Here is a 24,982-nt window from a genome sequence, read left to right on the forward strand (position 1 = left end):
ATGCAGATACAGACATACAACTAAACAAATATATCAACAGTGAACACATGTAAACATAACCTGCAGCTGTAGAGCCACACTTTACTGTGACTGGACTGTGCAAGTAGCGTAAGAATACAATTAACTTTGTATACAGAGGACGGTTAGTGGTAAAAGTATACTTCTAGACCTTCTGCACAATGCGCTCACTGTCATGGAAACAACTTCTTATAGCATGAGTTTTATTAAATTATTATTAATTTAAATCAGATAATTCATTTAAAATAAAGAAGAAGAAAAAAATATATTAACATTTTATTCACATTAGTAGTTTTTTTTAATTTTTATAAACGATCCTTTTAAAATGAGTTGACCCTTCTTATATTCAAATGAGCGTTGTTCCATAATCAAACTACTACAATAGAAATACATCTTCTTTTAATTTCTTTTTTTCTGCTTATTGTACAGTAAACTTACAAACATCTGTTTCCGTTCCTTGGAAGCTTTTTGAGCACCAAAGATTCACATCTGCTCATGTTGAGTGTCATTAGAAACACCTGTCTGCTCCTCTGCAAGTCTAAATGTTACACCTGATGTGCTCTTTCTCTTGTTACTGACACAGCCGGCTTCTGATGAGGAGTCTGGCTAAAAGCTGGAAACCTAAAACATCCGTGGATGTCCTGGTCCGTTGCATTAAATTCTACAAAAAGTGCTGCAGCTGTGAGTTTAATTAAATAAAGATGTGGCGTAATGGCGTCATGGTCCCTGTGTGTGTGTGTCTCTTTTCTCACCACTAGATGGCGACCTTTATTCAGTTGTGCAGCAACGACTGAACCATTACTTGGATTTCGTCTCACATGAATGGGTTTGTTCCCAGTGTGCCATGATGGAAAGGGAGAATCACAATCTTAATTCGCTGAGAGATCGTGACTTCAGTCATGATTATGTTGTATTCCCTGCTCAGCCTTATCATCTTCATATTTTACCCCACATCCATTAATATCACCAGTCATCCTGAACGCTTTACACACATGTCCTTTTGAATGGAGATCCAAAACATTTTGTTTTTATTATTAAACTGTATTTGGGACATACAGCTTATCTTTCCCTTCTTATGCTTCCTGTGTTTTATACTCCTGTGTATGTTGGATGCATTTCCATGTCTTATGTAAAGCCTTTTGAATCGCGTTGTCGTCAAGGGGGATTTACAAATAATCTCCTTTCTATGATGATAATGACAGCAGCAGCTCCTGCTTAGTCTATTGATCCTACCGGATCCGATACAGATGAGCACCTGTAGAGCAGGTAGGGATGCACTCTAGCAGGATAATCCCCGACTGGGGCTTCAGCTAATGGAGTAATGTGATCCTGGAAGTGTCCATGTTTAGGCATGGTTTCTCTCATCCAATATTGGTCAGGTTTGAATTGATACCGCTAATGTTTGATGGATTAGTTTTCCTTTTTTTCCCACAGCCACACACACACAATATCATGTGGGAAACATTGCTTACATCTGGATTCCCTTTTCACGAGAATGCCGTTTTCTGCTGAAGAGGGTTTAAAATCACAACTTGTTTGGGGACCAATCGTGTTACAAAAACAAACAGTTTCATGTGAAATTTTTTTTTTTAAATTGTATTATTTCAAGCAGAGTACTTGTATATCTTCGGTCTTAAAAAGTGTCTTTCAAAGTAAGTAAGTAACACATTGCAGTTAAAATACATTGATTTAAGGAAATTAAAAAAAACAAACGTCCTGTTCCAACATATGTGAAGTGGCCTCGCTCACAAACTGTGACTATCCGTGTGTGTGTGTGTGTGTGTGTGTGTGTGTGTGTGTGTGTGTGTGTGTGTGTGTGTGTGTGTGTGTGTGTGTGTGTGTAAACCACAGAGACCTTAATCCATGCTACGGGCCTAAAAGCATAAAATTGTAGAGCCCTTCTAAATTGCATTGGATTACCATTATCCTGCTCATAGCCTGGTGGGACCTAGCAAGTGTCGCCAGAAGCAACAGAGTCCAACTCACTTTCCACACCATCCAACTGCCTCGCTGCCAAAACACTGGAGTACATAAACCCATCTGAACACCAAGAAAAGCCTTTTAATATCCCATCAACCTTTCACATTTCAAGAATGTTCACAGTCAGGTTGCCTCCTTTCATTAAGTCATATCCACAAACATAACATTCCTAAAATTCTGCAATCTGAAGAAGCCATCAAATCATCCACAGTAGCTCATATCAGAAGAGCCATTACACTGGAACGCAAGATAACAAACCCCTCAGAGACGCTGTGACGGAAGAATGAGAGCTCACTCCTCCGTCTTCTCCCCCCTCTTTTCTCTCCGTCTTCTCTTCGTACTCCTGGAGGTCATCGGATTTACCAAACACACAAACACGTAGTCTCATGTCATGAAGAAAGATATTTTGTAAGCTGGCCAAAAATAATGATTTCAGGATCATTTTAGAAGTGTGTGTAAGCATTTTTCCAAACTATATTTCTATGAACTGGGTGAACATCAACAAGACGAAGAGTCACGCTTGCAGATCTAAGAAGCTGTACTCGTGTGTGGCTTTGTGCTACATGCTACATCCGCACACTAATCATAGACCATAGAGTGACCTCCCGGTGATGTCACCCATTGGTTTCTAAACTGCGGGTATGAAGCCTAGAGTTTGGCATTTTTTCCGTCACCATCTTTTATTTTTAAAAAAAACAGCTGCACAGCCCAGATAGCGAGCTACCTCACCATATTTGATGTTTATATTGCTTCTAATTGGGATGAAGAAAACATCTGTTGAGTATTTTAACATGAAATTGTTTGTGTTGAATTAAAACCCCCAAAATACAATGGGTCCAACAGACCCACAACTACCTGCTGAGTAACAAAAAAATTGAACACCATACGAGGGTTAATTTTTTTGCTCAATTAATAATGTGCACACAAATCACGTTATAGTATTTTGGCATCAACGATTATGTTTCAGGGGAAGCGAGCGGCTCGGACAGACTTCATGACAAACTATTGAATAGATTTAAAGAAATATCCGTCTGGACTTCAAACCAAAGGACCGAGCGATGTTTCCAGACCGAGAGCTATGGTGCGAGAGTGGCAACAAAAAAAAAAGCTTCCGCTCTCCATAATGTTCTGTTTAATTCAGACATGGACAGAATAACGTTTTGTAATAAATGTTTTATTGATCAGTTTAAAAATAATACTTAATCTTGACAGAGCTAACACACTGGTGAGCTACAGGGATACCACACAACACAGTCACACAGCAACGAGAGATAAAAAGAAAAACACACAAACACTACATCATGCACTGACACACACTCACACACACACACACACACACACTGGTTAATCACCGCATGTTCGGCCTTGTGGCTTTCCTCAAACACACACACACACACCCACACACACACACACACCCACACACATCATGGTTTCATGGTCAGGAGTAAACAGAATATACATTCATTAATCTGCTGTACAATAATGTAGTTACATGAACTTCCCGATGCCTAAAAATACCGTATTATTTAAACCCCAGATTCATTTCTGGCAATACATCATTTCATCACATTTTTTAAAAAACTGTAAAGATGTATATACATACACATGGAGAAAGGATGGAGATGAAGATAACGTCATTAAAAGATATCAACTAAAAATAGTTCGCGAAAAGACAGATGGCAAGCCTCGACGCTTTTCCTTTAGTCTTCAGATTCCCACAAGATAACCATGGCAACAGATTGATGGTTTTGCAAAGACAGGACGCCGTGGAGGAGAAGAGGATGTCATGTCAGCGGCCTCCATCTACATGAGGTTCTGCAAACAAACACAGAGAGTCTGAGAGTCCCATTTACATCCAGAGGCAGAAACAAGGAGACTCATGGACAGTAAAGCCCGAGCTACGTATCCAATACCAAAATATGTATTTTAGCTTCTTACATTGAGTACATACATTTTGACAGGGACATTTTAATGTTGGGAAATAATCTTCTCCATAAGCACAAACAATCAGTTACTTTCTAACCGAATCCGTTTTCATCTCATGATGACTGACAACACTTTCACAAACAAATCATTTCTTCTTAGCTTAAGTTTATTGATAAAAACAAAAGCATGTAACTTTGCAGGATGCCATTGTCAGTAAATATAACAATATTTACAGAGTCAGGGGTAATAGTCAGAGAAAATAACTTTTGATTTAAAGCCATACCAGAAAACCTTTACGTTTGAGTTTTATTTTTGCCCCTTCCCCCAGCTCCGCATTTCCTTTTTTTTTTCAATTATTATTTTGTTTTACCTACAACTGCCACAATACGCCGTCGTAGACTTAAAGATCCACTGAAGATTGAAGCATTGAAACATGTCTCATTAGAGTCTCCTTCTCTGTCATTGAGAACACAACAAAGGATTTACAGCCGTCTTTAAAGCCAACAGGAAGTGAGCTGCAGTTTCAAAAGGACAGACTTTGAGTGGACTGCTTCATCTCTTTATCCATCAAAGAATATATATACATCCATCAAATAATAAATAAATATATATATATATATATATATATATATATATATATATATATATATATATATATATATATATATATATATATATATATATATATATATATGATATATTACAGCGAATCTGTATGTGGTTCAGATTATTAAGGACTCTGAGCCAACTGAGGGATTTCTGATATTGGGCTATACTACTAATAAAATGTAATTGAAAATCAACCCGTTGAAAACTGTGGAACAAATTTGGTCTCTAGACCTCTTTTTTCCTGTTTGAGTATTTTTTTTATCCTGCGTTTGAGTCGTCGTAAGAACCCCAAATGAATTCCAATACTTGTGTTTATTGTATGTATTTGTTCAGCAAAGTCTTGGGGTAAAAATGTATATCTGTAAAAAAAAAAATCACTTCTAAAAGGTATTTTGATCGTAACTATGAACATCCATGAATCGAGCAAGATTCCTCAAACATGCCTCCTGGAGCGGTCAATAAGATACTTAAAAAAAAAAGATTAGGATCTAAAGAATCTAAATGTGCAACAAAAATCACAATAAAGCAAAGCCTTGACCTGTTAGGAAGGAGTTTAAGATGGGGCATGCTGGGACTCAAAATGGGAGCGGGTAGATTTTCGCAAAAGGCTTCTAAAAAGGTTAAACATCCTGTTTTGTTTTCATTTGAGCAGCACCCAAACTTATGACTCCCTATGTAAGATAATTCATGTGTAGGAAACATATATCACATACTGTCTGAAGGAATCTGACAAGCGGTTCAAATTGCCCTCGGGTTACTGTTACACTGACTCTGACCCTGTTACACTGACCCTGTTACACTCACTCTGACCCTGTTACACTGACTCTGACCCTGTTACACTGACCCTGTTGAACTGACTCTGACCCTGTTACACTGACCCTGTTGAACTGACTCTGACCCTGTTACACTCACTCTGACCCTGTTACACTGACTCTGACCCTGTTACACTGACTCTGACCCTGTTACACTCACTCTGACCCTGTTACACTCACTCTGACCCTGTTACACTGACCCTGTTACACTGACTCTGACCCTGTTACACTCACTCTGACCCTGTTACACTCACTCTGACCCTGTTACACTGACCCTGTTACACTGACTCTGACCCTGTTACACTCACTCTGACCCTGTTACACTCACTCTGACCCTGTTACACTGACCCTGTTACACTGACTCTGACCCTGTTACACTGACCCTGTTGAACTGACTCTGACCCTGTTGAACTGACTCTGACCCTGTTACACTCACTCTGACCCTGTTACACTGACCTTGTTGAACTGACTCTCACTCCCACCACGCAGACACAATGGTAGCTCAGCAGTTCGCACCGTGAGTCTAAACACACCTCGTCTCTCCTCCGGCCGGCGGTGGAGGCTCTTGAAAGGACTCCTCCACCCAGAGACCCGTAGCCTGACATCTGGACCTGGGGCAGAAAGCCGGGCTGTCCGTATGGGATTACATTCTCATCTGTGGATGACAAACAAATCACTCAAAGTTACAGCTGTATTTTTATATAGGTTAAACCATAAGTGATGGAGCAGACTGAAAGCAGACCCCCTGCTGCTGAAAGCAGCACGCTGACTGCGGCATGATAACTGTGCATTCACAGGCGGCAGTTGGTTCTTACTAAGCTCAAAAGTGATTTTTTTTTAATGAAGCATCACAATAAGATTAATACACATCTATTTGGCTTCCAGCTGTTGATGCAAACGGCACGTGCTGCTGGGACATAAATTGTTCTTTTTTAATCATCTACTGTTAACGGAAACAGAAAGATCCCACAGAGGTGAGTCTCAGACCGTTCTTACCCTGTGATAACAACTTTGCGGCTGCTCTCCTTTGGGGGGAGAAATGTTCTCCCCTCTTCTGAAGAGTTGCAGAGTCAATTCCCTCTTTTCTTTCGCCGTCTGTTCGGCCGCGGCTCAAAACATCGGCCAAGAGCTGCAGGGAGTCATCTGTATGGGGAGGGGCTGGTGGAGGGGGAAGTTCTGCATACGATTACAATATAGTGATTAGAAGATACAGGCAGAAACACCGCTTTGGTTTTCTATTAAAACAAGTGTATTTGTTTTTTTTGCTGAGAGTTAAATGAGAACATCAATACCACTTCAAACCCTGTGTGTTAAACATGAAGCTGCAGCCTGCGGCTAACTTAGCCGAGCATAAAGACTGGAAACAGTTGACCTGGCTCTGTCCAAAAGTAAGTATCCCCTAACAACGCCGCTAAATTACACTGATTAACATATTGCATCTTGTTGATATGAATTGGTATCAATTGGCTGTTTTATGGGGATTTTGTGCCAAGCTAGTTCTTCAGGCTATTAACAATTGCAAGGCAACAAGTAATGGATGTTTCTGCACATTAGGCAACACCATGACCTGCGTGAAATGATTGGACCACAATCAATGCAATAGAGCCATGCTGCTGGTGTTGCTTATGCTCATGAATGAGTTACTTAACCCGTCGAAACCTCCTTTTTCTCTGTGTTTGAGTCGTCGTAGGAACCCCAAATTAATTCCAATACTTGTGTTTATTGTGTGTATTTGTTTAGCAAAGTCAATGTATAGTTGCAAAAAAAAAATCACTTTAAAAAGAGATTTTGATCGTAACTATGAACATCCAGCATGATATGAGCCAGATTCCCCAAAAATGCCTGATGGAGCGGTCAATAAGACACCTTCTTGGAAAGATTAGGTCCTAAAGAATCAGAATCTGCAACAAAAATCACAATAAAACAAAGCCTTGGCCTGTTAGGAAGGAGTTTCAGTCAAAAAACCTGTGTCGTTCGGTTAAAAAAATGGAAAAATGACGTATTTATTGCCAAAAGATTGTCTGAATGGGGCATGCTGGGACTTAAAATGGGAGCAGGAGGATTTCCAAAAGGTTAAACAGTATTATTCCTCTTTCTTTCCCCCCCCCCAAACTAAAACAGAAGTTCAATGAGACACGATGGGTGGGTCGTACCTGCTTGGCTGTGAAGCTCTCGTCTGACTTGTCCATCCTTGAGTGTTTTCTTCTTACTCCTAGATCTGTGAGCCGGGGCTGCAGGGCCGGACTCGGCCGCCGGAGCAGAATATTTTCCTGACGAGAAAGCACACTGATGTCATTTTCAGGAAACTAGGAGAGCAAACTAAAGAACACTGCGCTTTGAATAAATGCGACCTGATTTCCACGTACAGCTACTTTCTGCTGGATAACATCATCAACTAAATTATACATGACACTGTGTGGTTGTGCGCTGCCTCTTGGGAAGTCACTTACGAAGATAGAAGGCTTAAAAAGAAAAAAAGGTGCAATGTCTGTATGGCCTGAATTTTAGTTTCAAACGTTCAAAAAATAAACTGACATTAACCGGCGCCAGGTGAAGAATTGCTAAAGACGTGTACGTATTGTGCTGGAGAGATATCTACTAAAGCGAGCATCTGAACCAGCTCTTCCTGTCTCGCAATTCAGCTTGTAAAGTATGTATTTTGTTGTTGATGTAAAGATAGACTGTAATGCTGACCCCTGATCTTCTACATTGCACAACGAACCTTTACCGAGGCTTTCCCCTTTCAAGTCTTCGGCCCAGTGGTTGGTGTGGTAGACGGCGCCCGCAACCTGGACCTTGGTGTTGGTACACAGATCTGGGTTGGACTGGGAAACCTGGGAGCCCGAGTGGTGGCGGGCCAACAGGTCAAAGTGCTGCAGCCGCGCTGGACTGTCGCTGGGCTCGCGTGCGTCTCGTTCGGGGGTCGACGTCAGCGTCGCCGCGTAGGACAGCTGGTCTGGTTTGGAGGGCAGACCGGAGAGTTCCTCTCTGGAAGCGTCCATCAGGTAGGTTCTGGCTGGCAGGGGAGGACACCAGTTGTCATCTTCCTCCCCAGAGCTGGAGGATGGAGAGCGAGGAACAGCATGACAAAAAACACTGAACACTTAAGAAACCTACACATATACACACACACACCTGTTTTACTTGCGCATATAGGTATGAGATGATGACTTTGTATTTTAGATATTTGGTAAAAAAATCTAGTTAACCTTTTGTAAATCCTCCCGCTCCCATTTTAAGTCCCAGCATGCCCCATTCAGACAATCTTTTGGCAATAAATACGTCATTTTTTCCATTTTTGAACCGAACGACACAGGTTTTTTAACTGAAACTCCTTCCTAACAGGCCAAGGCTTTGTTTTATTGTGATTTTTGTTGCAGATTCTGATTCTTTAGGTCCTAATCTTTCCAGAAAGGTGTCTAAATGACCACTCCAGGAGGCTTTTTTGGTGAATCTGGCTCATATCATGCTGGATGTTCATAGTTATGATCAAAATCTCTTTTAAAAGTGATTTTTTTGCAGATATAATTTTTTTCCTCAAGACTTTGCTGAACAAATAAATACAATAAATACAAGTATTGGAATTAATTTGGGGTTCCTACGACTACTCAAACACAGGGAAAAACACAAAATTGGTTCTTATTTGAATGTTCAACCCAATAGTCCGGCAATCTATTTGATATCCAAGTCGAGACCAAATCGATGGACGAGGCATAACGCTGGGCTAACGTGACTAAATATAAGAGAAGATGTATATATAAGTAAAAGACAAATTGTTAAAAATAATCTATGAAAAAGGGGAGGAATGGAGTTGGAGAGAAGCACCCTTCATGATTTGTTTTGTCACTTCAGTGCCGGCAGGGCTAATTTAATGATGGACGTGTCATTGAAAATGGAAAGTACTAATCCAGACTGTCAGACGGCGGCTAATGTCATTACAAAAGACGCGGCACAGTCAGAACAGCCGTCCGATCCCACCCTGTTATGTCCACAATCTATTCTGTCAGAACTAGTTAGAGGAGACACTCCCCTCCAAACCCCGCAGCTCCATCTACTCGCTGCCCGCAGACACAACTGTTGTTAATTTGAAAACTCCCCAGACTCCAAACTTCACTCGAGATTAGTTTGACAGCCTTGGCAGAGTTACAGGGCAGGTTTGATATCCATCTGCTTTAACTCTCTCTGTCATGTAGGTGAAGTCAGAGGCCTTGATGCTATAAATAAACAGAGTAAAACGTCTTCTCAGAGAAGGATAAAAGGGCCTTGATGTACAACTTGAAATGAGTCGAAATAAGTCTCACCTGTGTTGCTCTTCCTCTCTGTCTGTCTTTGTGTGACCTCGGTCTTTAATGACAGGAAGAGGCAGCGACAGAACATCCACCCAGGTGAGAGGAGCCGACCTTGACGAGGACCCGCTGGACCTCTGCTTCACCACTTTGTCTAGAGACACAAAACACAAAGAGTCATATTGTGTACACGGTATAATCACTGTTTTTATCCTCTCCGTCCAGAGCACGAGGTGGAAGTTGCTGCTTGTTTAAAGTGAACATAATCTCAAGTACATACAGGCTGAGAAACCCGCCGCTCCTCCTCACTCTGCTTATGAGTGCCTGAAGAACGTTTCTCCTCTTTGACTTTTTTTTTGTATATTCAAGAGTCATTTCATGGTTCTACGTCCTTAGTCATGATATGAGAGTCACAGCTGTAAGTTATACTGTATTTGAGTTATAACACATTACATATAACATAAAAAGGCTTGCAGGCAACATTGAAAAAAATACAGAAATACATACAAATAAATCTTCTGGTATTATTTTACTTAATGAATTTGTCTGTCATGTCTACACCACACGATGTGTTTCTATGTCAGAGGCTGGGTAGAGTACGCGTCATGCTGCTTTCATTCAGAAGCAACATCTGTTATTATTTCCACCTTTCCTCGCAATTATGTATATATTATGCAAATATGATATGTGTTTTTGTAATTTGAACCAAAATGCAAGCATGGAGGCACACACGCTTTATAAATCCATGAGAATCAAGCCTACATTTAACAATACTGGTGCTTTAATCCAATACTTTAACCTGCCTATTCTTTGAGTCGGGCCATTTTAATTTCTGCAACGAACATTGAAATATTTAGCGGGCATAACAACTGAGTATCGACCTGCATCAAACACAGCGTCAGTCAACAGTAAAAACACAGTTTGGTGTGTACTTAGCTGGATGTAACCACGGCAACGACACTTAAGCTTCATGCAACATTACAAAGTTTTTTCTTTGTAAAGCTGCCATTATGTAAGAAATATAATTGCACACTCAAAATGTGCCAGGTCAGATCATAACATATAATCATTGTAATCATTATGATTCACTGCATGAAATGAACGATGGCTTATGACCCTCACCGTTGCTTTTCTTGGTGTACTGCAGTTTGGCATATTCAGAGCCGGACTGACCCGACTGGATGGTCCACTGGTCCAGGTCCAGCTCCAGACTCACCAGGCCACTGTTGGACAGCACGGGGTTGCTGCTGTACGGGTCGGGCCCCTGGTTGTAGGACGTACTGGAGTAGGTGTCGTAGTACGCCAGCAGGTCGTCCTCGGCGGCCGTGTTGATGGTGCTGTAGATGGGACTGTCGTTGGACGCCGTGCTGCGCTTCTCCGACTGGTTCGGGTAGTTCATGATGCCGACTGCTGGACAGCGAAGGTTCATCAGCAAAAAACACTTCTGCATTCTGAGAGTTACGGCAAAGTCGGAGAGTTCTTACTGTTATAATATCTGTCCGAGTCCAGTTTGCCGGAGCAGCAGTTGACCGAGTCTTTGCCGTTATGAGCGAGGTTTGGATTGGGCCAGGAGTCTGCCAGCCAGGGGTAGTTGCCCATGTTGGATCCTAACAAGCCGGGCCTGGAAAGAGAGGTGAGATCACATCTACACGTTGTAGCACATCAAATACACAAACTTCATCCGAATGAAATCGTTATCTTTGGTTTACCCTCCGTTGATGATTCCAGATCCTTCGCTGTGAGCAAAGCCAACTGAAAAAAGAGAAAGCTTTCATTCAGTCAGTCCTAAGGCACAAAAGATTAACAGGATGATGAATAAAACACATTTCAAACGTCATTTTTCTCCATTCCAAAAAAAGAAAGTTGAAGACAGCAGATTTAAATCAATATTTTATAAAGATACTGTATACCAATGACCTACACAAACACAGTATGCTTTCATTACATGCAAATCCTATTTGATGAATCAATGAAGCGTCTGTGGCATCTCAATGAACCATACTTAAAATGGGAAGCAATGGAATCTCTGTGGTAATAATAGTCACTGTAAAATATGGATAATGAAATTCCATGTGTTTTTCCTTCAAGCTTTGATCTATGCATTGAGTATTTATGAAAAATTGACAATATCTCTCCGGTCCGAAGTCGATGTTAACGTGCCCGAGGGCATCGACATCTAAACTAAAGTGCATATAGTGGTTATTGTTTACATATGCTTCAGTGTGTCTTCAGTGTTTTACTTTATTCCTGCCAGGAACACTGCCCTGTGGGGATGAATACATTTTAATTAACCGAATTTGCAGTGCAAGAGCGTCCAAACTGAAATTGAAAACATTCATCACCGCTGGAGATATCTTCCCAGCGGTCTATTAAGAACTTGTCACCTGAAAGCTGACAGTTTGCTGTACAGCTGAGGCCTTTCCTCCCTCTGTAACTTCTCCTTTTCATAACGAACAAGGTGTAGAGAGTCATTGTGGCCTTTTCTGCTTTTTGCAACAGTTCTATCTTAAAAAGGAGAAAATCTTCCCGACATCAAAAATCTAAAACTCCACTAATGTCAAATTCCAGAAATGCAACTCACTGATATGTTCCAGTAAATACTTTCAACACCTGTCATGATGGCAAAACTTAGTTCAGAAAGTATAAGCCGAAGCTTTTCGAACCACATACCTGCTGGTGTGTACGCAAAGGATGTGGTGTAGTGTCCCAGCTGCTTCCTCCTGCGGTGTCGACAGTAAAGCCAACCGCTGAAGCCCATCAGCACCAACCAGGCGGCCACGCCGAGACCCGCGATGAAGGCAGGCTGCCGGACGACGCTGGTGATCTGCTCCGATATGCTGAGGTTACCGCCTTTCTTCACAGGCGTCTTGCCCAGAGGGAGAGCTGGAAGGAAAGTAGTCGACGTTGTGGAGCTCCTTATTGTGTTTTTATGCCATGCTGCGGGAGGTTGTCTACCAACGACCTGCTGACGGTTCAACCCGTTGAAAACTGTGGAACCATTTTTGGCTCCAGACCTCCTTTTCCCTGAGTTTGAGTCGTCGTAGGAACCCCAAATTAATTCCAATACTTGTGTTTATTGTATGTATTTGTTCAGCAAAGTCTTAGGGAAAAAAATATATCTGCAAAAAAAAATCACCTTTAAAATATATATTTTGATCATAACTATGAACATCCAGCATGATATGCGCCAGATTCCCCAAAAAATGCCTCCTGGAGCGGTCAATAAGACACCTTTTTGGAAAGATTAGGACCTAAAGAATCTAAATGTGCAACAAAAATCTTAATAAAACAAAGCTTTGGCCTGTCAGGAAGGAGTTTCAGTCAAGAAATTGTGTTGTTCGGTTCAAAAATTACATATCTTAGATTGTCTGAATAGGGCATGCTGGGACTTAAAATGGGAGCAGGAGGATTTTTGTTTGCAAAAAGGTACACTTTACGTTGTTTTCGGGAGAGAAGAGGGTTTATATTTGTTAGTTTAATATGTAGCTGCTGTTCGGCTTAGCTTAGCGTAGCGACTACAAACAGCTAGCTTTACATTACATTACATGTCATTTAGCTGACGCGTTTACCCAAAGCGACTTACAATAAGTGCATTCAACCGTAAGTACGAACTAGGAACAACAGGAATCAAGAGAGTACAATTTCTTAAATAAAGTCAAACTACAAAGTGCTATCAGTAAGAGCCATCTAAGTGCTGCCTAAGTGCTGCTGCCGTTGTCTTTATTCAACTGTACTGTGTAGCTTTACTCTGAACAAAGGTAACAAAACATTGTGTGACCTGATAACCCAACAACAAGTGATGTGGCGCTATCCGTGTGCACGCACAACCCTCTGAAAAATCACAACTTTGTTTTTAGATTTGGTTTTTGCATGGGTTTCATGCTGATCCAAGCTAACTGGCTGTGGCTTAAAATGTAAATGAAAGTGGTCTCAATTATCGTATCTAACTGTTGGAAAGCGAGAGAACAAGCACGTTACATTACTCCTCGACAGAACTGCAGCAGAATTAAAGAGGAGAAGAAAAACAACTCAAAAAACAACTCGCCCCCTCTGGGCTACAACAAGCTGACGAGACCTTCAACACAGCTTTTCTTTACTGTGAATTCCTTCTTTTCAAACTCAGAACATCAGTGTGGACGATGCCCCTGTTGTGAAGTCATTCTCACAGCATACATTAAATCAACCTTCCACTTGAAGACTTAGTTTGTGTTAAAAGGAGCCCGCTGAGAGCGCATTCTGCCATACATCAATCTGTAATGACTGTAACAGTGTGAGTGACTCACTGAGAAGCAGGCTGACAGGTGGGCTTTGAGCGCCCACACCCAGACTGGTGACAGCCGCCACCGCCACGGAGTAGCGGACATCAGGCAGCAGGCCCGTCAGCAAGATGGACAGAACGGCTCCGTCCACCGTTCGGTTTATCTGGTTTTCCTGCTCCGAGCTGCCGCCCAGACACCAGACCTGATCCACAGCAGACAATCAGGATTAATGTTTGAATCTTAAAAAAACACAACACATGAAGACAACCCCCGTGACTAAATGTGACCCGTTGACATTGGAATAAGACACAATCTGATAATAATATGCTTTTTATTTTTTTTGGGGGGGGGCATATCAGCTTTATCTGGTTGCACTGACAGCAGAGATGCAGCAGGGATGAGAGAAAGAGAAAGGATGCCAATGCACTCGCAGTTAAAAGACAGATTTTAAATCCTGATGTTCACGTGTTCAACGCGTTACTCTCCAATGGAAGATCATCCGTGTTTGATATCTGACGATTTTCTTTTGTGATATTTCAGTAATCAAGTATCATTCTTTGTTACGATAAAATAGTTTTTTTCCCACCAAAATACAACTTTTTAATGAATCAAGTCTTTGTGCTGAGAATGTTTCCTGTTACACTGTTCTGCCAGTTCAACGTTAGATTTTTAACATTTAAGCCACGGGGAGGGTCGTGCAACAACATTGCGTGCGATATCAGCAAATTGAATGTTAAAGGGGGATTAAGTGTGATCCTCGCCTTCAGCGGACGAGCCGTTCACACACAAAAGGATCTGGGGTATCACGACCAGACTTGTGTGGTTTTCTCAACAACTTTCTGCACGCAGATGGGGAGAATAAATCAAAACAATAGCGCAGCAAGTTCATTTTTTTTCTTTGTTGGATTAGCAGCCAGATGATTAGTAATCAGTGTTGTGCTCATACTAAGAGACAGATAATCAGAACTGCATGTTTTTTCACGGAGCAAACAGATGACAGGGACAGTCAGTGTGCAATCTGATGACTAAATTCAGTCTCTTTGAATCTCTCTACTGGCAGCAGATAAGAGGCATGAGTAATTTCTAATTGTTAATAAAAAATGTGTTTTTTTTTTCATAAGTATCAAAACAGCAGTAGTGAGGGTGTAAAAATACCACGGATTAAAAAGAACATTTAGTTCCACTTTGTTTTTCCTGACTTTGGATGCGTCACCAGTTTAAAAAAATAAAGAAACGTCAGACAAAGAGACAGATAATCAGATGTCGTCGTACGCTGAGAGCTGCAGTCAACTCAATGTTATTCAAATTGAGGCTGGACAGAATATTTGGAAGCGTAACATTGACATTTACATTTTGAAATTGACATTTAAATTCTGCACAGCTTCCGTTCATCCATCCATCCATCCATCCATCCATCCATCCATCCATCCATCCATCCATCCACCCATCATCAATCCATCCGTCCACCCATCCATAGCTTTCTGAGTAGGTTAATAATAACTCACAGAAACATTGTGTGTTTCTGTGTGTTTCTGTCACTTCATTCAATTTGAAGATTTTGTTCTAAGATTTAGTAAAAACCTCAACAGAAGCTATGAATGTTAAAGAATGACATTCATTACAAGCGGCCTGATATCATAAATGTGCCTCACACTTAACAATCCCGACAGCATACAGAACTCTGTGTCCTTCAGCCTTCAATTCAGATAAGGAAAACGTCTTTTAAAAAAACCCTGAAAAGGCCCGAGGAAGAAGGTCGCAGACTCACCTTGTACTCTCGAATGATGCCGCTCTGAGTATTATGAGGCGGAGGCTCCCAGGACACACTGATGCTGGAGCTGTTAGTGAGCTGAACCACTGAAACAGCCTGTGGTGCTGCACTTAAAACTGCAGAATGAGATAATGAGGAAAGTCACATTTAGATTTTTTTCATTGAAATCCGTTTTATGGTAGCGCTCAATTTTACAGGTCCATAATTTCATGATAATTTTCTAATTATATCCAAAAGGTTTCCTTGAAAGAATTGTAATTTGATAGTTTTTTTTCTCCTTAAAAATAAATGTCCTGGAAGGTTTAAATCCAATTAATAATTCATCTATCATTCATTTATCATTGGGAACTTTATTCTCAATGTCACATGTTCAGCTGACCTGTTGCTCTTGCCAATTAACTAAAGTGCACTAAATGGACATCGTCTCTGTATAAGTGGCCAAATAAGTGGCCAAATCACATGAAGGGAATCTTTTGGAAAGTAATGAGAACATATTAGTAAATTATGGACCATAAACACATGTGTTGCCAGTTGCACTTTGTATAATTCTTTTAAAAGGCAGTTGTAGCAACAATTTCTCTAATAATTCCTCAGCTTTACGTGATAATTATAGACCTCTGCTGATGACAAAGTGATTGATAAGAGTCCCTTACCCTCCTCCGGCGTGCGCAGCAGAACCATGAGGCTGTCGTGTCCCTGTAGCTCGTTGAAGTAAGGGCGTATCTTGACCTCGTACTCTGTAGCGCTGTACAGATCTACTAAGATGACGCTGTGGTCGGATGTGGCTTCCATATCCTGGACCAACCAGGAGCTGCCGATAGTCCGGTAAAATATTCGATAGCCCTGAACGTACCGAGACTGAAGGGCGACCTGAGAACAGAGTTTCACGTTTACAATCATGCGTAAAAAAAAAACAGAACCGGCTGTGTTTGTACTTCGAGTTGATCCGTCTGTGTCGCGTAACGTTTGAGGGAGGTTTTGAAGTTAAAGTTTGGAGATCAGCGTGTTCTCCTTCGCGTCAGCCAAGTATTCAACTCACAGTCCAAGAAATCTTGGCGCTGGTAGGAGAGAGAAGCAGCGGCTTCTGCAGGTAAACGGACACCTCCCCCAACTCTCTCTGCACCTGTCTGTGGTCCACACCTTGTTCTGTGGGACTCCCATCTGAAACAACAAAGACATGCACTCAGTCCCAAAACGAAAAACTGCTGAATAGCAATCATCCAGTAGAAAAAAAAAACAACCTTTTAGATGAAATTCAACACTGCTCAAGGCGGCAGAGTTTCCCACTGAGCAAGCAATTAGTTTTGAGATTGCACATGAAAAGCAAGTTTTTTTCTAAAACCATGTCGCTCATTATCTTGCCGCCTCAGTATCTCTGATTTATTTCTTTATGAAATATAAACTGGAAATCAAGATTGTACAATAGGACTCTTATCACACAAGAGTGTAATCAGAAAAAGATGAGTTTTTGGCTTATCTAACGTACCGTGCGTCCTGACGGGCTCAGAGATGGGGCTGGGGTCGCTGAGGCCGTACGAGTTGATCGCTCTGACGATGAAGAGATACACAGTGTTGGGGAAGAGTCCCACCACGGTGTGCCTCTCCTGCCTCACGTGGTCCGCCACCGTCTGCCAGGTGCTGCCCACCGATTGGCTGAAGGAAAGAAAATGAAAGCCTTTTCTTAAAAATGATAACGGTTTAACGATGCCGCTGTTGTCCGATTAAAAGACTGAATTTGATTTCATCTAAAAATGGGTTCGGTCTCAGAGTGCGGAGGGAAACAACGACGATACTTATTCCCTCTTTTTTTAACACAGCAGGTTATAACAACGGCTTCTGAATGAGTCTTGCGGCCCGACGCCGTGCAGAGACGAGTGACTGTCAAACAGCAGGAGCGCAATTTAACATTTCCTTCAACTCTGTAGAGGAGAACATGGCAGGGTAATTACAACAAGCAGGCCACAGCATTTTCCTATCGTCAGTGTTTCTTCCTCTGCAACCTTTCCCACCAAATGTTCTCCAGAGAAACAGTTTCTCCATTTGAATAGTCATCCAGCTTTTTTTTTCCCCATTTAGTTTTTTTTTTACTTCAAGATATTGCATCTGTAAATGGCTTTGGAAACAGTGGCTGCTTAAATATTAATCCCCCTTCAAGATGTAGTCTTTTTTAAATTGGAAACCAAAATGTTAGTTCTGTTATTTACTGTGTAAAAGAACTATAACAGAAAAATGCTGGTTTGTACGTCTTTCTTTATTCTTGCTGAAGCCTGAAAACAAATAATTTGGTGTCAGTGGAGCGTGCAGCAGAGAGTGGATCTTCATCAGCTTTGCGGGCAAGTCTGCCACACTGAGCTTTCTCTCTAACTCGACTTGTGTGTGTGTGCGTGTGTGTCTGTAAACTCGGCCTGTACCCTCTCTCCTGCTTGTGTAATGAGTGAACTGCCCAACTGGGCCGGCATCCCCTCCTTCCTCCTTCCTTCCTTCCTTCCTTCGCCCCAGGACAGGACAGAGCTGTCGAGCTGACCACTGCAGTAATTGTCTCTTCTTTCACTCACTGTCCGTCTCGCTAAAGCCTCTGGTTGGTTGTTAGAGCTGCCGTGGTTCTCCTCGGGATTGCCACGGCTAAATACTGATGCAGCGAGTGTCACTTAACAAAACTGTCTCTCCCTCCAGGCAGAGACGAGTCGTGTTCAAACTCTAATGACTCGAAGTGAAGAAGACCTCATTAGGTTGAAACAGCCAGAATGCTAATGTGTTAAAACAGAGTTGAAAAAAGAGGTGTAGTAAACATTTTAACATTACACAAAACAAGATATTATGTGTTAATTGGTGAGTTTTAGAGACGCTGGTAGGTGGAATTGTTTTGTATGAAGAGAGCTATAGGCTCGCTGTTTCCCTGTGTCAAGTCTGCATGCTAAGCTAAGCTAGGCTAATATGCTGCAAAAGCTGGATTTACAAACTAAAAATCTCTCAAATGTACATTGAACAGTCTTACAAAAACCCTGACAGTGTTCATCTTGCATCAGTGCCTCACCTGAAGGCCTCAATGATGTAGGAGGTGACAGCAGCCCCTCCTTCATGAGGGTTGGACTGCCAGGTGAGGGTGACGGTGTTTTTGGTCACCTCCGTCACCACCGGCTTCTGCGGAGGCCCCGGGAGCTGGATGAACTCGGACACTCGGGATACAGAGGAAGCTCCCTCTTCTGTGACACAAAGAGGAAGAGAGCACCGCTAAACCACAACAACGGATCGCTTCTGATCGATATCGTCACTGAAACTCAAGTGGGTTTTGTCCGGTTGCGGCTCCAGACGACGCTCTCACGAACAGCGGGTGTAGCTTCTTGAGCGCGGAGGTGTCGTGCGAGAGTGACAGAGTGTGAAGTGTAACAGAGAGGCAGAGTGTGGAGAGTTTCGGTGCGAGTACCTCTGACAGTCAACATCCCACTCCAGCTCGACTCCCCTGTGGCACTGGATACCTCGCACGTGTACATCCCCGAGTCTGCGTCCTGTCGAACAGCCGTTAACATTTCAGACAGACGTCGGAAAGAAAAGGGGAAGAGAACAAACGCTGCGAGCGGTTTTTACATTTTTCAAAAGGATGGTTTGGATTCATTTTGATGACTGAACGAATGTTTAGTTCAAGATTTTCTTCGTCAAAATGAGCACAGTCTCAATTGTCTGGCAGTAGAAGACAGATACCTTTACTCAAGTAGTGTGCTGCCTGCATCCATTTTGAAGTCCATGTTATGCTAATTTGTTAATCTACTCCCCCACATTTCACAGGGAAATGTTTCACAACCACGACATCTTTCTGACAGATATAGGTACTAGTTACATTAGAGATGTATTTGTAAGTAGTATAATATAGCTACAGCATTAACATGATGCTTACAGGTTGCATCAAAAAACATAATACATCATGTACGCTAAGTAGGTAAAGCTTAATATTATCAGTCTAAATTCCCAATAATGTCTTTAAAACATCCAATCAAACTCAAAACAACAAGAATCAGGAAAGTACAGTTTTTTCAATGAAGTCAAACTACAAATCACTATCAGTAGGAGACATTTAAGTGCTACTAGAGTGCTACTACTGCGGTACCTTCCTCATTCATAATCTCCTATGATATTGATTTGGCAAGCTTTTTCACAAACAAAGTTGCGTAATTACAAATCCAACACTCGGGGGTCGTTCTTCTGACGACCTGATGAATGCAAGTCCAATACTCACTCTCGTTTCAGCTGTAATTTTGGTCTCCACCAACTCCTAAAGAGGAAATATCTGTCCCTTTAGCTGCAAAATGCTCCACTATCTTAAGCCGCCGGTAAGCTAGATGCTTAATTTGTCTGCATGCCGTTTCGTGTGTTTTTTCACTGCCTGATGTTGATGAGAGCCGAAGAGTGAACAAAGCCAAAAAAGGTGATGAAACCTCAACAATGAGCCCGCTAGACACCAACAAACTCAGCAGAGCGGAGAGGAAACTGCAGTCGGGTCATAATTCAGCTTTACATAAAGGATCCAAACTCCTCTTTTGTGGCTTGCCATCACTCTTATCAAATGTAATCCATGCAAACCTGAGCGTTCTCAGTATTCTTCACCCGAGTCTCAGCAGCTCTAAAAAGCTCCCTTGCTATAAACCCTGAGGCGTATTGTACTTGCCCTCCTGTTTACACTAAGACCGGTATATGCTCTTATGCATCACTGACGCTCCTGGTGCTGGCTGCAGCCTACCCTGGCTCAGAGCCAGTCTGCTGGAGCCATCATCAGACCATATGAGATCATCCGCCGCAGTGTTGACCTCTGGCTGACAGACAGCGCTGCGTGTGGGCAGGTGAACTTCTTTAGATGACTTCAACGGCTGCTAAAATATTGATGGCGGGTAGGGGCATCAGCAGGGTAAATATTTTTAGTCCCTCACTCGTCATCTCCATTCCCTCTCTCCTTTTTTTTCTCCCCTTGTCATCCCCTTGATGCCACACTAATGCATCTCTTCTGTTCCATTGAGCACATTGGCATGGCAGATTTCCCCTGCCGCGTTGGTGCACTGGACCAAACCTTAATGTTTCAAGTTTGCTGAGCACTGCAGTCGGGGAAAGAGGACGAGAGAGGCAGCGAATACGCATAGGGCGGGGCAGGAAATGCAATTAAAAGCCGGTCAGACGATTAATCATCTATCGCCAGTCAATTAACGGAAACGATGCCGCTTCGGCTCCATCCTCCGTGCACTCGCTGACCTCCAGGTGGGGTTGTAGCACAAAGGGGCTGCTGCTGACTGCTCTTCCGTCAAAGCAGAACACATTAGCATTTACAAACAAGCACCTTCATTAACATTACAATTACACACCGCATGAGCACATAATTGCGCTGGAGAGATATGCTTTACCTTAGAGAGATTGGTCTTTGAAACTCGGTCTCACCTTAATTTTACAAATGAAAACGGAATATGTCATGGAAAAGGAAAACAATTTTTTTAGCCAAATGGGCTGCAAAGAAAGTGAAAGACGGCCAGAGATCAGATAGGAAGATTTCTAGTTTCCTGTGCTGTTTTTTTGTAGTTTCCATCAGACATGGAGTCAGTTTTTTCTTCAGTTTAACAGCTAAACTTGTCCTTTTCACGCCCTTTCCAATAAATGACACCAACTTAACACCCACACACACCCACACACACACACCCACACACACCCACACACACACACACGCACCTTTATGTCTGTGATTTGCAAAGTGCCATTTTCCATCAAGATCAGTCGAGGCTTATTTCCCAGAAGACTTTCTCCATCCTTCTCCCATGAAATCTTGACTGAGGGCCCTCCGTTCACGTGACAATGCAGCTGCGCTTTCGCGCCCCGAGATACAGTCTGATTGGCCGGACCTTGGCGAATGATCGGCGGGACGCGACCTGAAGGACCTTCCAGTTGGAAGGGAGAGGAGGCAGAACAATAGGTCCAAACGGAGGAGAAAACATACTTGGAAGGCATGGCAAAGGCCCATAAAAAATATGATTATAAAAGTTGCCGTTAAGAGTACAAAGGGGGAAAATACATTCAACGCTTAGTAGGCAGAAAATAACAGGCTGCATAAGAAGCAAAAAGAAGCTTAAATCTGGTGCTTACAAGCAGCCTGAGGATGAAAGAGAAGCCTGAAATCCATTGCTCATCCAGCAGGAGGTCTATAACTGTGTCCTTTCTTGGTCTTTATGAGCCTAATTGTTATGCACCTACTTAGTAATTAATATGTTTTCTCCTCATTAGCTGAAAAAGGAATACACCTCTCCTGTGATTTAAACCTAACGGTGTGAGCTGAGGTCTCACCTCCCTCCACCTCCAGCAGAGCCTTGGTCAACACACTTCCTGCCACGCTGATGGCCTGGCAGATGTAGAAACCAGCGTCCTCGGGGTGGACATCAGCAATGGTCAGTTCACCGCTCATGGAGACAGAGTACCGACCGGACTGCGACGGCGGTTGTCCGGGGAACAGCAACATCTAAAAACACACGGACAGAAAACTAAACATTTAACATGGATGTTTTCCTCCACTCTTTGGCCTCTCATCCACACGCAAACTGAGTTTCAGGTCACTAAAACAGATATTCTTTGAAAACACAGAGTCCTTTTATCCACGTCGAATGTAAAGCGCAGCATTTGTTATTATGGTAATATTGCGGGACCACTTCATGGACAATGGGAGGCGTCTGCTATACCCAATTGGGTCCACTGGTTTAAAGTCCACCGGAGACAACGAAGGTTGTGTGGACTTGTTCTTCACATTGTTGTACAGTTCTTCACATTTTAGATGTTTATTCAACCCCGGGCTCTTCTCGTCAACTCCTAAACACAACCAAACAATCTGCTAGCAATGCTAACGTTAATCTATCGCTGGCCTAATGTTAACCAAGTTCACTTTCTTAGCTTAGCGTGTTAGCATTCGAATATACAGCACAGTAGCAACGCCGAGGCCAATGGACATTTTGAATTTTAACTTAATTGTGAAAAGTGAACTCTAATAAATGTCTGTAACACATTTCATGGCACTCCATTCAGTAGTTGTTGAGATATTTCCTCACAAATGTCAACCTCGGGGTGAAAATGCATCCAACAGTAGATCCATATCTCAGTCTGCACCGACACTAGCATGGCTCTAACGCACAGCAAGAGGTGGCTGTATGTTTTTTGGAAGATAATGGCCACTGACAGACATTTTATATCTGTCCCCTGTCTGTTTTTCTGTAAGCGAAATGAATGTGAATAACGGGGAAGGGATCCATCGCTCCATTCAGCCATATATTTCATTCCTTTAAGAGGCTTAGACTGGGGTGGAGAGACCTAGGTTATAAGGCAGATAATCCCCCAAATGCAGCAAAAAGCTCCAAAAAAAAAGCCACGCCATCATGCAGATGGATGCTTATTCACAAAAACCTGTGACTGAACTTCCTGTTTGGCTCCACGACAAGCTTCTGAAAACATCTGATGCCGCGCTGCCAAGTCACTGATGCCAGCTGCTGTTGAGCAACACGGTATTTATAGTTGGGTACAATGTGGAAGGAGGACAGCGTTTGTCTGCAGGTTTGCCCTGAAGAAGCGGTTTCCACACCTGGTGTACTTCCTGCCACCTCTTCATCCTTCCTTTCTACTCCCCCGCACCCCTTCACCCTCATTACTACACTCTTACACAAGCGGGAGAAACATTCCTCGCCAGCGCAATGCTTTCCAACACTTTTTCTCTACTCGTATCTCTGAGCCAAACGCAAATGTGCTACACGGTCTTGTTTGCCTCTTGCCCATTTCTCTTTGTAAAAGGTGTTAGCTAATTTTTTTAAAAAGTGTCAGAAAAAGTAAGACACAACCTGTTCATGTTGTTGCGAGTCTTTCTCGCCTTTTAAAACAAAGACATAGTGAAACTGCTTGTGGATATTTAAAGAATGGATGCAGGAGGCCACACTCAATTTACAACCTGAGGCTTGTTGGAGAACAAATGCATTCATATGTGCTCATCCAGTGAGTTGTACACAGGAAATAACCGTACAGGATGGTGCTGCAATATTCAGCAGTAATGGATCGCTTGTTCTCGGCACCAGCCTCCTACCTGACTGCCCTCTTTCTGCCAGAAGATGGCGGGTGGAGGGTTTCCCGTGGTGCCGCATTGGAAGGCGATGCTCCTCCCTTGGGTTGCAATCTGGTCTCGGGGCTTCGTGGCGATCTGAGGCGGCACTAGAGGAGGAAAAGAGGCGTGCACACACAATAAACACCTGAGGGGTCTTCAGATGATTCATGAGTTGGAAATAAAAGAAAAAAATTAAATAATCTTTGGACTTTTTGGTTTGTTTTTGTGAAGTACTGATGAATATAAGTCTCTGGGCTTTGAACAGTTCACCTTTCAGAAACCATCTAAAATGTCTAGAGGGAGAATCACTCTTTTGGTGGATGTGCTGACAACTCATGAGGCGAGGAGTCACGACTAAATGTTGCTTCTTTCTTATTTAATTGACAGGTTGATTTAATCTGTAACGACGCATAATACACTTTTCATGTGAAATCTAAACCTCAAAACTAACCATAACATTTATTTGTAGTGGAGTAAAGGCACTCGTCGTTGTTCAGGTTTGAGAAAATGTGTTCTTGACTTTCCGCTGCTGCGTTGAAGTCTGATCTGTGTCGATGAAGCACTCATCGGCTTCGAACATGCAACGATTTAAGAGTTGCCTCTTTAACCTTCTGAGCTTTTTGATCCATCGCGACACTCTGCACCAGCCTCTCATCTTTAATGAGACGCATCACCTTGGTGTCCTCTGAAAAATAACAAATCATCAAGGCGCTAGTTGCCTGCGTTCGCATGACATTTACACAGTTATTTTGGGAAAGGTCTGGGCAGAGCTCCCAATTTCCAGCTCGGGTCAGATGACTGCGTTACACTGACCACCTTCTAGCCCCCGTCTGAATAATGGACTCATGCTGCCCGTCGCATGAGAGGCTTCTCCAGCCAGGATTCATCCTCTCCACAAACCTCATTGCTGCTCATGTTCTCACACACACACGCGAGTCATGCTCAAATGAATCCAATGTGTTAATTATGGTCGAATGACATTTAGCATTAGTCTGGTCTCATCTATTTAGTTCTTTTATATGATTCTTGAGTGGAATCACATTTTCTATATATAGGATATTGTAATTTTGATACATTTTATGAACCGTTTCATGCTTTATATGGAAGTTAGAAGTCTTACAGCTGGTGTGAAATAGCTTTATATGAAGAAGCTGCACATAGACTGTTTGGAAAAGAAGCTATTTTTCATTTAGGGAGATATGAACAAAGAATGGCGCCTG

General features: G+C 42.4%; 1 protein-coding gene across 3 annotated transcripts in view; it reads right to left on the reverse strand.

The window, feature by feature from the left end:
* Positions 1-3,153: 3,153 nt before the first annotated feature.
* The window catches only part of zgc:77784 (uncharacterized protein LOC402947 homolog), a 45,433-nt gene continuing 23,604 nt past the window's right edge, over positions 3,154-24,982 (reverse strand). The window contains exons 8-27 of one of the 3 annotated variants that reach the window (XM_068584420.1): positions 23,745-23,869; positions 21,974-22,145; positions 21,365-21,570; positions 19,086-19,167; positions 18,696-18,864; positions 17,148-17,314; positions 16,701-16,822; positions 16,315-16,531; positions 15,659-15,777; positions 13,915-14,092; positions 12,302-12,514; positions 11,341-11,383; positions 11,116-11,252; positions 10,754-11,038; positions 9,647-9,785; positions 8,068-8,402; positions 7,499-7,615; positions 6,342-6,521; positions 5,879-6,000; positions 3,154-3,813 (exon numbers count right to left, since the gene is read on the reverse strand). In XM_068584420.1, the coding sequence (XP_068440521.1) occupies positions 3,802-3,813; positions 5,879-6,000; positions 6,342-6,521; positions 7,499-7,615; positions 8,068-8,402; positions 9,647-9,785; positions 10,754-11,038; positions 11,116-11,252; positions 11,341-11,383; positions 12,302-12,514; positions 13,915-14,092; positions 15,659-15,777; positions 16,315-16,531; positions 16,701-16,822; positions 17,148-17,314; positions 18,696-18,864; positions 19,086-19,167; positions 21,365-21,570; positions 21,974-22,145; positions 23,745-23,869 (3,140 nt within the window). In that variant the 3' untranslated portion in view covers positions 3,154-3,801. Of the gene's footprint in view, positions 3,814-5,878; positions 6,001-6,341; positions 6,522-7,498; positions 7,616-8,067; positions 8,403-9,646; positions 9,786-10,753; positions 11,042-11,115; positions 11,253-11,340; positions 11,384-12,301; positions 12,515-13,914; positions 14,093-15,658; positions 15,778-16,314; positions 16,532-16,700; positions 16,823-17,147; positions 17,315-18,695; positions 18,865-19,085; positions 19,168-21,364; positions 21,571-21,973; positions 22,146-23,744; positions 23,870-24,982 lie in introns of all 3 variants that reach the window. The other 2 variants (XM_068584421.1, XM_068584419.1) reach the window with 2 other exon arrangements.

This window comes from Clinocottus analis, unplaced genomic scaffold (genome assembly GCF_023055335.1).
Source record: "Clinocottus analis isolate CAN_PGR_092001 unplaced genomic scaffold, fCliAna1.0.p SCAF_2, whole genome shotgun sequence".
Lineage (NCBI taxonomy): Eukaryota > Metazoa > Chordata > Actinopteri > Perciformes > Cottidae > Clinocottus > Clinocottus analis.